Source organism: Leuciscus leuciscus, assembly GCF_965113295.1.
Source record: "Leuciscus leuciscus genome assembly, chromosome: 23".
NCBI classification, from domain to species: Eukaryota; Metazoa; Chordata; class Actinopteri; order Cypriniformes; family Leuciscidae; genus Leuciscus; species Leuciscus leuciscus.
In genome coordinates, this window is record NC_138747.1 from 5,796,130 (window position 1) to 5,812,957 (window position 16,828).

At 36.7% G+C, this 16,828-nt stretch overlaps 2 protein-coding genes across 2 annotated transcripts in view; both read right to left on the reverse strand.

The window, feature by feature from the left end:
* Positions 1-10,629, reverse strand: part of LOC309487806 (uncharacterized protein) — a 74,953-nt gene extending 64,324 nt beyond the window's left edge. The window contains exons 1-4 of the mRNA XM_082155652.1: positions 10,174-10,629; positions 8,793-10,082; positions 6,426-6,722; positions 6,042-6,338 (exon numbers count right to left, since the gene is read on the reverse strand). Coding sequence (XP_082011778.1) covers positions 6,042-6,338; positions 6,426-6,722; positions 8,793-8,847 — 649 coding nt within the window. The 5' untranslated portion in view covers positions 8,848-10,082; positions 10,174-10,629. The remainder of the gene's footprint in view (positions 1-6,041; positions 6,339-6,425; positions 6,723-8,792; positions 10,083-10,173) is intronic.
* Positions 10,630-11,147: 518 nt separating this feature from the next.
* LOC309487816 (uncharacterized protein) lies at positions 11,148-15,791 on the reverse strand. The gene is made up of 5 exons (XM_082155692.1): positions 15,710-15,791; positions 15,054-15,341; positions 12,585-12,626; positions 11,624-11,713; positions 11,148-11,554 (listed from the first exon to the last, which is right to left on the reverse strand). Exons 1-5 carry the CDS (start codon positions 15,762-15,764, stop codon positions 11,457-11,459), a joined length of 573 nt encoding a protein of 190 aa, XP_082011818.1. The 5' UTR covers positions 15,765-15,791; the 3' UTR covers positions 11,148-11,456.
* Between the last annotated feature and the right edge of the window lie 1,037 nt (positions 15,792-16,828).

A 16,828-nucleotide genomic window follows, 5' to 3' on the forward strand; every position in this document is an offset into this window, starting at 1 on the left:
TGTGTAGTTGGTGTTGAAACTGTAAAGACAGTTTACCAGTATTGCAGGGAGCAATTGCAATATTTAACTTTAAAGCAAATGTCAATACAGTCTGTTGTTAAAGGCACAGAGCCTTCAAATACAACTTTTTTCCCACATTATGCCGTATGATGTAATTCTGCTCTGTATTAGTTTATATCCAATAAGGATATTACAGAACCAAAGAACCAGCACTGTAACATGAGTTTATACAGTTGTATATAAACTGACACTAATTTTGTTTTCAATAATCCTGCTGTACAGAGAAACATTACAAGAATGAACAGCCCATATCATAGATTCATAAAGTAAATCACAGTAGATAGATGTAGGCTATGTAAAGGATTTTGGTGTTTGTTTTTTGATAGAAATAACCTTTTAAACAGATTATCAATACATAAATCTCAAGACTCACTCTGGATTGTTATTGTCACTGGATCGGAGAGAGGAGATGGTATGAGAACTTGTGACTTCTCCACAGTGTAGTTGCAGGTTATTCTCACAGATGAACTTTGACTTTCTGACCAAATACTGATCTGAGATCCAGTGAGTGAGAGCTGACATGATGAGCTCTGTTCTGAGTTACTTTCTCTTCCATTTATGTTAAAGACACACATCTCCATCTTCAGATCTTCAGTATTCTCACAGCTCAGCTGAACTGTGTCTGTTTCCTTAATAACTGAAGCAGATGCTGTTAACTTGGCCTGAGGAAAACCTAGTGAAGAAGAAAGGAAAATTGAAATGTATTCATCTCTCAGATTAGATGAAGGTGACTCTTCTGAAAGTTGCAAAAACTGGAAACAAAACAAAGAAAAAAACAGTGTCCTTAACTTTCATCATGTTAGTCTTTTGTCATTTTAAACTATTAAAACTATTAAAAAGCAGTTAATGACATCATCCTTCATGAAGTTACATCATTTTGGAGGGAAAACTACAGCACAAACGTCAGCATTAGCATTTGACTTTTTTTTTGTGATGGTTTGTGGTATTAGTTGGTTCGACAAAATACAAAAATATTTTATTTTGATGGTTCCTTTTGCATGATAATATCAACACTTTAAGTTGTTTTAAACTGACCGTCAATCACTCACTGTATAATGGTTCTTTATTTGCATATGTAAAAATCCTAATATATCAATGTCATATGAGTTTAACCAGATCAGAGCATATTTCTGAAAGATACTTAAATTGAAATACTTCTACTTCAAGTGTATTAATTTGTGTATTAATAGAAAGAGTTCAAGAAGTGCTGCAGAACAGGAATAAAACCGTACAAAGAAACTTTTAAAATATTAAATCATTTGCTTGCCGTTTCTCCTCTCTCTCCATCATATTAGATGTGCAGAAACAAGCTTCTTTCTGTAGATGTGTCAGATGATGTCTAGCTCCCTGACATGATCAGCTGAAGCGACTCTTCCTTCCTGCCTAAATATATCAGTTCACTTGCTGAAGTCACACTGGTTAGGCGTTTGTCTGAGAAGAACCTACAAGTTATTCCGTGTAAGAAGATTTCACAGATCTCAGTCTACTGACTCACTATCTTACAGCGTCCCACAACTGCTAGAATCAGCTTCACTATGTTGTTTCTGACTTCATAGACCAATACCGATCAATACATTTAGTGTATTTGACCTTTCAGTGTTGTAAACACTCTAAAAACTCCTGGGTTATTTCTTCAACCCATTTTCTGGGTTATTTGTGTTGGGTTAAAATTATGGGTTATTTTTTCAGAGAGTAACCATTTTCTGGGTTATAGGGCTAATATTTTGACCCAATTCATGGATTGTGTTTCTGAGTTATTTTTCAAAGAGTAACCCATGTTCTGGGTTATAGGGTTGGCTTTCTCTCTCGCAGTTGTTCTGGAATTTTCTCACAACAGTCGTTTGAAATAACCGTCGCTTCGCGCTCGATCCGTTTTGGCCTGTGCTTCATCGGTGGAACTTCATCTATATTCAAGGTAAGAGAGTATTTTCAGTGTTGATGTAATGTTAACTTTTCTGTGTCCATGTCCCTGTTGCTAGTTTAGCACCATTTGCTAAAAATAAATAAATACGTTGCTACATTGAGACTAGCGTTAGCCGTGGTAATTCTGTGGTTGACATGTAGCCGCGGCTATCACGACAACATCTAGGTCTAGGACAACTCGAGGTAACGTTATCGCCAGGGTTCTCAAGTCTCACGCATTGGCCGTGAGACACACGCAATTCAACCAGTTCACACGCTCACACGCCACACCATGTATTTCTCACGCTGAAAAGGCAATGCCAACCAAGTTGTCCTGCAAGCTTTATAACGTTGTGTACGAGGCGCACGCACACGCACCGTACGTTCGTTACTAGGTAACCAACAACATCGCGCGAACGCGCTGGGTTTGTGCTGGTGTAATGCATTGGTCAAAAAAAGTAGGTTTTTTTTTCTGACAGACAAGCCCATGAAACATGTAGATCAGCGGCCCATTGGTTCTTTTCTTGATTGACACTGGGCTGGCCCAATCACAACTTTAAACGAGTGAGCGAGCGTGCAGCAGTGTCAGTGTGCATCTGTCAAAATATTCAGCGAGATGGAGAAGAAACGCAAGGAATGTGCAGAGAAATAGCGTGAAACAATAGAAACTGGCCCTTAAAGCAGACACTGTAAACTGTGTCAAAATATACAGTATGTTTTCTGCCCTTCATCAGCTCCAGTGATGATGATGATAGTGAGGAGGATCAGGAGAGAGATGAGTAATCCGCGGTAACGTTAAGCATAACTACTTTCAAAACACTTAGGCCATGTCATGAGTGTAGGAACCCATAACCCAGTTACAGATTATTTCCATATCTGCATATTTGACGATTACCGCAATTCACTAGAAATTTAATGATATGCGTTTGTAAACCATGTTTCCCGCCAAAATAAAAGCTTGATGCAGTTTGCGTCAAAATAAAAGATCATGTGCTTATCTCTTTCAAGTATAGAAATAGGTACAAATCTAATTATGAAAGTTTCCTTTATTTTTTAGTGCATTTGTTTTTACAAAATATGGCTATTACGGTCATAGGATTAATATTATATTATATAACTATTATTATGTAGTAGGTGTAATGTAAATAGACACTGTAACTAAAAGAGGTTTCAATTTTTCTTTGTTTAATTTGCACACTGAATATAGTTTGGAGCTTTTAATTGTGAACTCTCAAAGTGCACCAGATTGATGGATTTAACATTAAAATGCACAAAATTTTCTCACGGGGGGCAATTTGTTATATTTTTGTATATTTGTAATTTGAAATATAACATTAAATAGTATATTTGATGTGATGAATTGCTCTGTCATTTATCAGATTTACCAATTGTTATAATTTCAATTTGTGCTGGTTAATTATGAACAATGTGTAAAATTGGGGGGCGGGGACAGGCGGGGGCGGGCCTCCATTAGGGCTCCTCCCCTAACCGCATGTGATCTCACGCCAAGCTTTTGATAAAACTTGAGAACCCTGGTTATCGCACAAGCGGACGCGATTTTGAACACGGTCCTGAGCCGTTGCTGGGTGCCGCGGACAGACCGCCTGTGTGTGTGTGTGTGTGTGTGTGTGTGTGTGTGTGTGTGTGTGTGTGTGTGTGTGTGTGTGCACTCATAGAGCATAATGTGTTCGAATTTTAAAGACGCGGCGCTGCGCTTCGCGAGCCCCTTGAGAGAGTGCAAATCCGGTGAGCGATACCTCGAGTTGTCCTAGACGCGACGCGGCGCTTCTCGTCCGCTGTGAGAGCCCCATAGCTGCGGCTACAGAGCGACGAGGCAACACAATAGTTGACTTATGTTTTCCAGCTGTGCCGTGCTTATCATATTATACAGTGCTCTACTGGCTGAAGTAGTTACAGTTAAAGAAGCGGGTCAAGTCTTCAAATTGTTGCTAACCTCTATATTGCTGTTTTCTCCACAGTTTTGTCGCTGATAAGCTAACTGAGTGGCAGCTGTCTGAGCTGACAGAGGTCAGCATTTTACTCTTATTGCCCTTATATCATCTCTCTATACCTACATTTTTTTTTTAATAAGACTTAAATGTGTCAGTGCAAGATTTTGTGAAAATAACAACTTCTTCGACAGTGGGGTATGTACAACCCTAAAAGATTATTGTGCCTTGTCTTTAAGCTGTTATGCATAAGAATGGGCTGTCATTACACTTTTTAATGAAAGAAAATATGTCATTCACACAAAATGGGTAAGTTAATGTTAAAGGTATAGCGGAGGATGTTTTACTTCCTGGTGGGTAGTCTAAACTATTGGTCCTCCTAATTGTCAATCATTCTGGTGAATCAATCAAACTTTTCAAAAAGTGGAGAGGGCGGGTCTTATCTAAAATTTGGAAAGATCCTCCGCTATACCTTTAATGCTGCAAAAGAACCACATTAGTTAACTAGCAATTTGGGCCACGTAAAAAAAATAAAAATAAAAAACCCACTGCATTATGTAATGGAAATTTAACATTTAGATGTGTTCTTTTACCTTAGATGTGTTTTTATTTTCTAGATGTGAATGTTAACAACTTGTATTAAGCTGAACACTTATTTTTACTCATAAGCATTTAAAGGAGTATAACCATATAAACTAAAAGTGCATTATTAAAGATGTATAACCAAGTTTTAGAAATGCATTAATGTGTGACAAGCTTGTAAGAACAAGATGTTCTGAGGTTATAAGAGGAGACTAACTAACAAAGGGACAATGTGTACTTTAAGTGACCTTTTGGGTACTTCAAGTGTGAAAAATATGTGCGCAACTTTGATAGAAATAGAGATAAGCCAAATGTGTGAATTTGAGCGGCAGCTAAAAACAGGAACTGGTAAGCAGGCATGGTATTGTCCTGTCTAGATAGAATTTATGTCAGACAAGAGGTCTTGAACAAAGGCGTTTTTCCTTTTAAGGTAAACGAGGCGATCTTTTGAGAGATGCAGTTTTTTAGGGTGTGTTAAGGGTATATAAGCTTGGCAAAGGAAACTGACTTTTGCCTTTCGCATAGCAGATGCTCTCTGTATGTGAACTGCCAATTTCTTGCAAGAAATAAAAAACATTTTGATACTTTGACTTTTCAAAGGTTTCCACTTGTCTCCTTCCTCCTAACTCTTCGACTAGAATTATTTCCACAACAATTACCTTAAAAGTGATTATTTGTTAGCTTCATAATGAAAGAGTGTCTGGTGAGTGGTTCACAATTGTCTCGACTTATTAACAATACTCATGTTGTCTTGTTTTCTGTCTTTCAGATAGATGAGGAGGCATTTCTTCTCTTTGATGAGGACACTATCAAAAATCTTGTCCCCAAAGTTGGCCCCAGGCTTAAATTCCTGAGGCTCTTCTGAGAATTGTTGTTTATTTTTCTATTTTTTATTTCTAATATTGTTATTACAGTGTGACCTCAAATAAATATGAAAATAAACATGTCCAAGTGTGTGTTTTTTCTTATAGATTTTTATTTAATGCAATAAAAATGTAAAAGTGCTTGAAGTGTGTAATATAATGTAAAACAAAGTTTTATTTTCTGAAATAAGGCATACTGGGATAGTGACCCAAGTTAGGTTATTTTTGACCCAACTCCTGGGTTAAAAAGGGACCAACTAATTTTTGGGTTATTTCTACCCAGATGTTGGGTTTTTTAAACCCAACATTTGGGTCAGGTATTTAACCCATAATTTGGGTCAAAAAGCATAACCCAATTTTCTGAGTTGAAATAACCCATAAATTAGTTGGTCCCTTTTAACCCAGGAGTTGGGTCAAAAATAACCCATTATGGGTTATTTTTGACCCAGGAGTTTTTAGAGTGAAGGGTTGTTATAAATAGTATTCATCAAGAAGTGCCCTAGATGTAATACACAATACCATTCAACTTTTCTCAAATGTTTTTATTTGTTGTAAATACTGACTTTTTCTTTTATTGATCAAACTTTCATGTTCTAATGACCTACATAAATAATATTGGCTGAAGAATTCTACAGGTGTCTCTAAAAGTGCTCATAAAAAATGATTACAGTAAAAAAGTCCTCACCTCTGATGGTGTGTGTGTCACTGCGCGGTGATCTGATCTCAGGTTCAGTGTTGATGTAATAATCACAGCTCAGATTTCTGCTGTTCACTGATCGTGTGAAGAGTTCACTATAGCTTGGATAAAACGCACAATGATTCTCTCCAGACTGACTCTTCTGAGAGACTCTTCTGTTCAGAAGAACATCCTCAGTGTAGAGACTACAGTTGAAATCAGCTCTGACTGAAAGTGGTATTTCACAGGCTATGTTGATCTGGACATCATTGTCACTAACACTGATGGAGGGTTTCTGAAGTGAACCTGTTTAAGTCAATTAATCCATAATTAATGGAAAGAAAATTGTATTAACAGTTTGTAACGCAGAAGAACATCAGTGAAATCTCTCACCTAGAACCGTCACTGTAACAGCAGGAGAATGAGATGATGGTTTATCAATCCCGTACTCAGTTATTGTGTAGAAGCAGTAAATGTCGACTAATGCAGGAGATTTTACATCTGCGCATCTGAGCACTTCAGCACCAGTGAGATCGAGTTCACATGACTGATGGACTTTTATATTCTTCTGTTCACTGTTTACGTAGAAATAACACTGTTTCACTGTAACATCTGCTGGCGTCTCACAGATCATCTTCACTGATCTGGACTCACTTAGGACATCTGGAGATACTTTCACAGCAGGAGCTTCTGAAACAACAAACATAGATCAATCCCTACATTACATCTTCATACTGACCACTTTTCCATGCATCATTTTCCAATCATGGTCCATGTTTTGGTGAAACTTAAACAAATGTATATTCATAAATGTCCTTGCAGCAGCCAACTACACAATGAATGGAAAATGTAGGCCAGCCCATAAAGGTATTTGTTTACTAATTTAAAGTCATACAGTCAATAATTGTATCCCTTAAAACTCATCAAATGACATAATTTCTTCAACCCTTAAAATGTAACTTTACACCCGTGCTTAATTTGAATTTACACATATCCATAAATATGCAAATTAGCCCCGGCTCCACTCAATCACACCAGCTCAGGCTACATGATCCACTCTGTCGACTTAAACGCGACACAATGGCAAGTGGAAATATTGGTTTAATTCAGCCATATATGTTTGAAACAGAAATTTCAGAAGAAGAATTTACAGGGTTGTCTACAAGACAATGTATCAGAACGGTAATGCGTTTTATGTATCGCTCTCTACAATGTTGGACATATAACAGTAGGCTAATTGAAATCCCTATTAAAAAAAACAAAAACAAATATTCCAAAATGTATTTAAAATAAATTGCTTCATACTAAGTATACAAATCCATTAACATATTTACAGACATGTCGCTTGAGACTTACTGATATAAATATTGTGATTAAACTTTATTTGGAGTGTTTTTTTAAACAATGCACATTTCTTAATATTAAGCCTAAAATGTGTTTTAATATCATTATTAGTAAGGTTAGTATGATCTCTGTATAATATCAGTTTTTAAATGCAAGATATTTAAAGTGTACCTAAAGTACATTTGCAATAGTTCCATTTTAGCACAATCAAAGTATATCTTTATTTGAACCTCACACTATTTCCAGATAACTAAAGTGCATTAAGTGCAGAATTAGTTGTACTAATTTATCAGACTTATACCAATTTAGTATACCAAAAGTTGAATTGCAGGGTATGCAGCGTATTATATAAAGTACATAAATATGTAACTGTATTTGTACTTGGCATAAAATAAATGTATTTCAAATAAATTTTAATATATATATTTTTTCACTATAGGGATGATTAGCCTTTGGCTTGACTATTTAACAGCTAATAATGAGATGCTAATGTTACACTAACCATGTTCCCGTTCACCATCTCAGAGTCAGACAGCTGCCTTCTAACCATCAGTGTCCTTAGAAACGTTTTGAACAACTCAGAACGTCAGTGGAGAAAGAGTTCATCATAACATACATCATATTCATAATTCACCCACTATATTGCTACATGTACACTCTTTTTCCTGTCCCTTCTTAAAGGTGATTTTGTGCTCACTGTGTTAAAATGCCAGCTGAGCATGATAGAAATGATAGGTAAAGCCCAACATTGCACGTTGACAGGATTCATTACGTTTGTGACGGTAGGAAACGGGTGCTTTCTAACTGTGTTTTTGACACTGTCTTTGATAGACTGCAGTTTTAAGGAGAAAATACTCAGCAATGATGTTGACTGGTGAATTTACACATGGTTTGGCTTTAAGTATATTAAAAACACCACATAGACATGAACAACATTAAAAACTTGTTTTTCATTAAAGGGGGTCTTTAAGTCCATTTTAATTTCTTTTAATGTTTGGCAAAAAAAAAAAAAAAAAGAAGAAAAAAAAGGAAAAGAAAGTCTCTTTTTCATGCACTTCAAAAATGCATTCCTCTGATTCTTATAGCTTTTATCAGCATATATGCAGTAGCTCCAAGAATAACTTTTATATGTGCAGATGTAAATTAATTATCTTGTACTCCAAATAAGGTGTTTACGTGACTCATAATTCTAATTAATGGATTAAATAGGTTATTGCAATCATTTTCATGAATTTTAATGTCATAGCTAAAGTAAAACTGCTTTAAGGTTGTAGGTTCATGTGTCTGCTGTGCTCTACTAAAACATAAACATACTGATCACACATGCTTAAATTCTGTATTTTAGACAAATGTTTTTTTCTCTACAAATGTGGACATTCAGTGTTAAATTAACATTAAACATCAAAGATCACTTACTGTAAGACTGAACCTCCATAAGAAGCTGAAAAGCAATGAAGATGAACAACTCCATTACAGCGAGAGTGAGAAATGAGACAAGACTCACACAATAGTTGAATTAGGAAGTGACACATTAGACCACAGGAAACCATATAATGCAGTCAGTTCTATGAAGATGAACGTAGATCATGAGACCACATGTTCAGCTGTATTCACTGTAACAGAGGCCAGCTCAGGGCCACAGGCATAATCTACGTGTGGGACATGATTTATTTTTGGGGGAAAGCTCCACAGATTCTGCCTTGGCTTGCTGATCAATATATGAATTGAATAGCTATATAGCCAACATATTGTATCATTATTTCTGTACATATATTTTTTTTTTCTCTTTAGAGGTGCAACAAGTGAAGAAATGAAATGGTTCATCCATGTTTTGAGGAGCATAAAAGAGATCTTTCCACCTGGCAGGAGGTGTAGATTCTGTGGCTGTTTTCAAAGTTTCACCAGTAGAGGTCGCCACTGAATCAGCAAAGAGAGTTCAACAATGTCCATTTAGTTTGGAAATAGCACTTTAATTAGCAGGCTACTGTTGGTATTAATATTGCAGCGTATAAATATCAGAAACGCTCTACATGAATGTTGGAGGAGGAGGGGTTGGAGGAGCTATTATACTCCACACAATGTTTCTGTGACTGTCTAAAGCACATGAATATGACAAGTGCCATTCACTGATGACATCTAGCTCCAGCTCCCCCTCTCTGGACATAATATAGATGGAGCTTGTCCTAGTTAGGTTTAGGTTTAGGGGTGTGGGTAGGGTTAGGGTTAGGCTGTGGCTGGACCTCCATTGTCTCTGCAGTGAATCCCAAGCACTTCTCACAAGGCAGTATTGGGCGAGAGAGCCTTTCCAGAGAAAGTCTTCTGCGTGGTCACAGAGGTCACAATGCATTTCACGGCAAACACTAAATGATGAAAATAAAAACCTGTTTGTCAGCAAGTAAAGATATTTTATTTATAATGAATGTACATAATGAAACACGACTTGAGACTCATCAGTGCATCTTCACCAAACTGTAGACTTGATCTCCTGCGTTTGAGAGAACTGGTTTGTCAGGGATCGTGCAGTACAGGTGGTAAACATTATTAAGGAAGACAACGGAAAGATTGAAAAAAACAGACAAGATAAATGGTTGTAATCTGTTCATGATAGACTTCTCGTTTGTTTATGTGGGTTTGTGTGTGACTGTTCACATATTACCTCATTTTCCTCTGTATTGCCCTCTTTCTGTTGAGTATTGACCAAGACTTCTGTAAAGCAGAAGCGTCAATATACATTTTTTTTAACAGCAAATGTGGACATTTAGTATTTAATCAGCATTAAATAGCAGAGATCACTTACTGTAAGACTGAACCTCCATAAACAGCTGAAGAGCAATGAAGATGAACAACTCCATTACAGAGAGAGTGAGAAAAGAGACGAGTCTCACACAATAGTTTAATTAGGAAGTAACACATTAGACCACAGGAAACCATTTAATGCTTGTGCAGTCAGAACTATGAAAATGAACGTACATTATGAGACCACATGTTCAGCAGATCTGGGTCACCGATAACATTCTTTGTAGGCTCACAGACTACAGGCACATAATGTCTGTCACGCTCTGCCTGTTTTACTTTAGTTTTCATGGACTTTTAGTTTGTTTCTCTTATTATCCTGTTTCCTGTGTTCTTTTGTTCCCGCCAGTCCTTAGTTGAATTAGATATTCATTTAATTAGCACACCTGTCAGTTTGAGTTCATCACCCTGTGTATTTAAGTCCTTCAGTTTCCTCAGTTCATTATCTGGTATTGTTTGTGCATTGCACGCTGTTTGTGTTATCATATTGGATTGGCTGAGTTTTTGATTTACTTTTTCTTCTTCTTAATTCTTCTTCATCTTCGGACTAAAACGTTATACAAAGTCAAGCAGTTCAGTTGCTCATTGAACAGACAGTTGTTTAACAGAAAATAACACTGCAAAAATGTTGTCATTATGACTAAGCTGTGGTTGTCATAATTCTGTAAAAATGCATTTATAGAACAACCTGTAAATTGTATAATTTAAAACTAATTTACAAAAAAACAAACAATATCCGACAGCTCTTTTATGCTGAATTATCAAGGTCACTCTGATACTAAAATATGTTTAATACTTTGAACATATACTGACAACTACCGTAATAACACTAGTAGTAAAGAGAAAGTCACATGAATTATAGTTCAAGTAGTATTCGATAGTAGCACTGAAAAAGGTTGGACTGTATAGGTGACGGTTTATTTCTAGCTTTCCTCTATGGGGTGTCGATCAGAACACACTGGATTTGATCAGTTCCATGCAAAGGAGGTTTATTGTTCACAGTCTTTGGCTGTACAACACAGCAGTACAGGCTTTACAGCTTAATAGGGTATTTAGATGTGTGTGTGTGGTCTACAAAGGGAAAGGAATAAATATATATAAATGTCTTGAGTATTATTACACAAACATTATTTTCAAAGCTGCCAATCTCTCAAATAAAGAATTATCAAGTTAAATTCTAGAATAAATAAAGAAATCAATATATAAGCAAGCAACAAAATGGTATATGAATTCAGTAGCATTCTGAATCATTCTTTAAATTAGCAAGAAGTGAAGAAAAGAAACGGTTCATCCATGTTTTGCGGAGCACACGGAGGAAGTTAACAGAGATGTTGTTTCCACATGACAGGAGCTGTAGATCACCTCTGTGAGAACGTCATCAGAACCTGCACAGATACAGACTTTATTATATGTTTCTATATCACAGAGCTCAGTTTATGCATATGTAAACTTACTGTCAAAGTGGCAGAGACAGATGAATCTCATGAGTCCAGACAGAAATAAACCAATACCAGTGAAAACCAGCACTACTATAAGCCACGAGACTGTCAAAAGACAAAAATAATGATCTCACTCTCAGGAAAAGGATTCTTCTTATTTTACATTTAAAACAGATTTAATATTCTCTTAAAAAAAATAAATGCGCAAAAATCCACTATCATGTTTCTGACTCTCTGGTGGTTTCAGGCAGAGCAGAAGCTGGTATGAAAACAGCTGATAGAATCAACAGTGTGTCAGAGTGGGATGAGATATGAGAGATATGATACTATTAGTCTACAGCTAGTATGTAGTAAAGCAGTTGCCAGAGACAATGATCAATAATACAGTTTAGCTGTAATTTTACTGTTTAACAATATTTGACTGCTAAATCCTGCGACTGACTAATCATTGTCACATAGGAAAGCTATGCAATAAACACAATCATTATTGAACCAATTTAAAGTGAAGTGAGAAAAAATGCCTGTGCTTGTCAAGTGTTTTATTTTCTAAATAAAATTTAATTTTATCTGTCAAAGTTTCACCAGTAGAGGTCGCTGTTGAAGCTGCAAAGAGAATTCATCGATGTCAAAGGAAGCATTTAGTTTGGAAATAAAACTATTTGGTTGTGGTATTAATACAATATAACATACAATAATACAATATAAATATATTTTAAAAACTGAAAAGTAAGCTGGGAAGAATAATTTAATGTAATACTCATTATAAAATTTAAAAAAACATCCACCTATCATTGGTTTCATGTCCTTTTCATTTGCATGTTTCAACTCATTTATAATACACAGCAAACAGCAGAAATTAATATGCAGAGGTGTTTTAAATGCATTGTAAAATCTGTGATGATGTGTATGTTGTATGGTGTATGTCACAGATATGTTTAATTAAAACAAACAAACAAATAAAATAAACGCCACTCACTAGTTTTTATGGCTGTTGTCAAATATGCAGTAGATGAGGTGGCTGTTGAGATGGAAAAAAGATATCAAGAGAGAAAGCCAACATATTGAAATACTTAAAATATTTAAACTTTTTATTATTATTATTCTGAGACAACATTTTCAACTGCTACTCCTCCTAGACTTTAATGCCACAGACCTTGGTCCTGTTCTGAAGTTTGTTGCTATATCTTTTCAAACTGTTCAGACTTACAGTTTTCGTATAATTAATAATCAAAAGTAAAATCCCATAGATTTACATTGGCTGAGCAAAAATGCCCCCTCTAGTGGATCAGGACTACTGGAGTGAGCCCTAGGATAAGAAAACTAGGCATTTTTCTAACATCTAACCTTATTTGACCCTAACATTTGAACAGGATGTACTGTATGAAACCAATGGAAAACCTGTGACTTTGTGTGTGTGTATAAATAACATAGTTTGGGAAATGAAACTAGACAGTCTGTTAGAATCTTGTGATTAACAAATGAAGTCATTAAAACAAAGTTTGCTTTACCTAGTAACAGAGGGGTTTGCATATGAAGAACCAATCAAATAGTGGGGAAATTATGTAATGCAGCATTACATTTATGCCATACCTCTATACTATAAAAACTGTTGTATTCTTGTGTACTGTGGGATTTTCTCAATGGAATTTGTCTGAGATCCTCCGGCCTTGATTCTTCTTGGGAGAGTTTCTCTGAGAATTGCTCGAACACTCTCCCGGCCGTTAATAAAGGCATTTAAAGCACATTTGCTGAAAGTCTGTCTGTTATTACTGCTGCGCAAGAGTAAGAGTAAGAGACTCGGCCAGTTGTCGACGGAAGACGCAGAGAGCTAGAGTATAAAGGTATTAAGTGTCGATTGGAAGACGCTGTGGGTGTCGATTTGAAGACGCCAGATTTATTTTTATTAAAGGGATACTTCAGGATTTAGCATTAAGCTTTGTATTAGTAGAAAACCAGTAGTATTTTCGAATTACTGTGCTTTCCACCCTCATATCCCCCTGAGACAAGAGATTTATGTATTTTTTTTGTCTGGAAAAAATCCTCCGATGACGCAAAAATCGTCAGTTTGCGTCATCTGAGGATTTTCTGGCCACAGGCTAAAGACTACAGCCAGTAGAAGGCGTTGTTCCGCATGTTTTCAACCCGCCCATAGAGGGTGGGATCTCACTCACGGAATGTACACACAGTGTCAGCCGTCTTTCTTTGGAAACTAAGCTAGCAGGCTCTTGTTCTGTGGAGAAAGCTGAGTAGTAGGAGAAAGCTGAGTAGTAGGGGTTACCATCCTCTTTTTCCCGGACTTGTCCGGCGGGCGAGATCGTTCAAAATGTCCGGGATTCGGCTTTTGCTTTCTGCGGTCGCCATTCATTCTTTACATGCACACCTTTTGTTTCAATCTAACTGAATTCATTCCGATTGGTGAATCTGAATGTAGTGTTTACATGAACGCTAAACAAGTGATCGGTCGATGTGCGTTTTACCATTGCTAAGAAAATTCCCGCTCCTCCGTGAGAGATGCGAGACCGTCAGCCTCGTCCTGCTGTGCTCGCCACAGTAAACATGATGAATGGCGACTGTAGAACGCAAAAGCCGAATCCCGGACATTTTGGGCGATCTCGAAATCCCTGGCAAACTCATCACGGAGTCTCAAATAGTAGCCAAGCCTTGTTTTCAACTGAGCTCTCTTACCGGTAGGCGTGGCTTGGGAGTGGCCTCCTAGGGCAGCGAAGCAAGTGCATTCTGGGAGTTGTTGTCTTTCATCCACATAAGCCAAAAATACATTTTCTGGCTTTTCTCAGTTTAGAAAGCTCCAAATTCAAAAATGTCTTCACATTTCTTCTACATAAATTACCTATTTTAAATACACATTCATCTTTCCAGAGGTGAAGTATCCCTTTAAGTGTCGATTTGCAGACGCTAGATAATCAGGTTTAGGAAAAAAATAAATAAAAAATTTTCTTAAAAAATCGCTTACCACACCTTTAATTTAACATGTATTAATTTTTGTAGTCACAAAAGGTTCTGAATGACCCAATCAGCTTCTATAGATTTGATCACATGATCAGCTCATGACTCCTCCTTCCTGCCTAAATTGTTCCCTTGCCAAAGTCTCACTGTGGTTAAGCGTTTGTCATCACATATCACTGTCTACTGCTCCAGTATCTAACAGCATCCCACAACTGCTAGAATCAGTTTAAATATGTTGTTTCTGACTTATAGACGGTTACCAACCCATGTTGAGTGTCAACGCACCACTGTCTTTTCAGTGTTTTGTTATACAGCCTACGGTCTTTATAAATCATATAGCGTAGCCATATAGGTGTAACATCATCATCACTATTACTCAAGATTACTAAGATTCTCAGGTGAATCAGTTTGAAGTGAAATAATTCATAGTTACTAAAAACACTGCAATGACAGTTTCCAAAATAGCAGTGAAATCTCTCACCTTGAACCGTCACTGTAACAGCAGGAGAATGAGATGATGGTTTATTATTGCCCCACTCATAGAAGCAGTAAATGTCGACTGATGCAGGAGATTTTACATCTGCCCATCTGAGCACTTCAGCACCAGTGAGATCGAGTTCACACTTCCAACTGGCTTTTGTATTCTTCTCTTCTCTGTTTATGTAGAAATGACACTGTTTCACTGTAACATCTGCTGGCGTCTCACAGATCATCTTCACTGAGCTGGACTCTCTTAGGACATATGGAGATACTTTTACAGCAGGAGCTTCTGAAACAACCCAAAACAGACAAATCAATCACTACATTACATATCGACCACATTTCCAATCATTTTCCAGTCATGGTCCTTCAAACCTTCTAACAAATGTAAACTCATAAAATATCTTTGCAACAGCACCCAACTACACAATGAATAGGCTTAACTGAAAACAGTTTAATGAATTTTTTCATGACAAAGTAAAACTAATATACCTCACACATAGAGGATCATGAGTCTGTAAGTTCATGTGTTCGCTGTGTTCTACTAAAACATGTACTGATCACACATGCTGAAATATTTTTGACGATTAAACTTTTTTCATTACACTTTTTTAACCAACTGTATTTTATCAACATTAAACCGCAGAGAACACTTACTGTAAGTCTGAACCTCCATAAGAAGCTGAAAAGCAATGAAGACGAACAACTCCATTACAGCGACAGTGAGGAAAGAGACAAAATGAGTTCACACCATAGGTGTATTAGGAAGTAACACAGGAAACCATTTAATGCAGTCAGTTCTATGAAGATGCATGTAGGCTACATCAGGAGATGACATGTGGGGTGTGGGGTGTGGGGTGTGGGGTGGGGGGTGGGGGTGGGTGCAGGGGGGGTTGTAACATGGCTTATTTCTCCAATCAGGAATGAGCTAGAGAGATGATATTCATATTACACATGCTCAGTTAGCCCCTATTCCTTCATGGAAGAAAACAGCCACATGTGACCATTCCTTCTGCAAAAAAAATAAAAATAAAAATACATTTCAAGTTAAAAAAAGTAATTTTTTTTATGATTAGATGTTTTTGTCATACTGTCTAAACTGTTTGTGTGAAGCATTGTAAAGTCATATCATTTTAATCAGTGTTTTCTTAGCAGGCATTGCTGGCATGTGTCAAAGCTATTGTGTCAAGCCTTGTCATAAAATAACAAGATTATAATTGTATGTATGAATAAAGAACCACTGTTAATAGTCAGGTATCCCCCCCTTTATTTTTTAAGTAAACGTTTTTTAAAATAAAATTCAGACTAGGCGTATTTGATCTGTTCTGTGTTTTCAGTACGCCACAAGAGAGGAAATGCACAACAGATAGGGATGTCCCTCTGTTCTGATGTTAGCAGCAAACATTGTGAAGCATAAAGAACACTGAGGTCTGAGGCAAAAGACTTTGCCATTTTCCACATAACCTTGCAAAAATATATAAGAATATATTCCAACATTCAGTTAAACACACAGAGTTAAGCTTTCACAGAATGTCACAGAAGTATTATAAAATGTCAGTTGATTTTGATAAAAAAAAAAAAAAAAGTAGTTAAAATGTATTGTAATAATTTACCAAAACCTGATTGTTAATAGAAATTGTATATATTTTCTTAGGCTATCAATGCTTTGTCTTTATACAGCCAATTTAAAGGGGACCTACTATGCTGTCCCCAGAGTGGGAGGGGGGGAACCCTTTCACCTTTCAAGAAGAGGGCGGAGCTTCAAGAGCTCGTGCT

Coding starts and splice junctions, on each gene's coding strand:
- LOC309487816 (XM_082155692.1), bottom strand. CDS start 15,764: ATGGAGTTGTTCGTCTTCATTGCTTTTCAGCTTCTTATGGAGGTTCAG. Junction 15,342..15,709: donor TATGGAGGTTCAGACTTACA/GTAAGTGTTCTC, acceptor GGGTTGTTTCAG/AAGCTCCTGCTGTAAAAGTA. Junction 11,555..11,623: donor CTGTCTCTGCCACTTTGACA/GTAAGTTTACAT, acceptor GTATCTGTGCAG/GTTCTGATGACGTTCTCACA.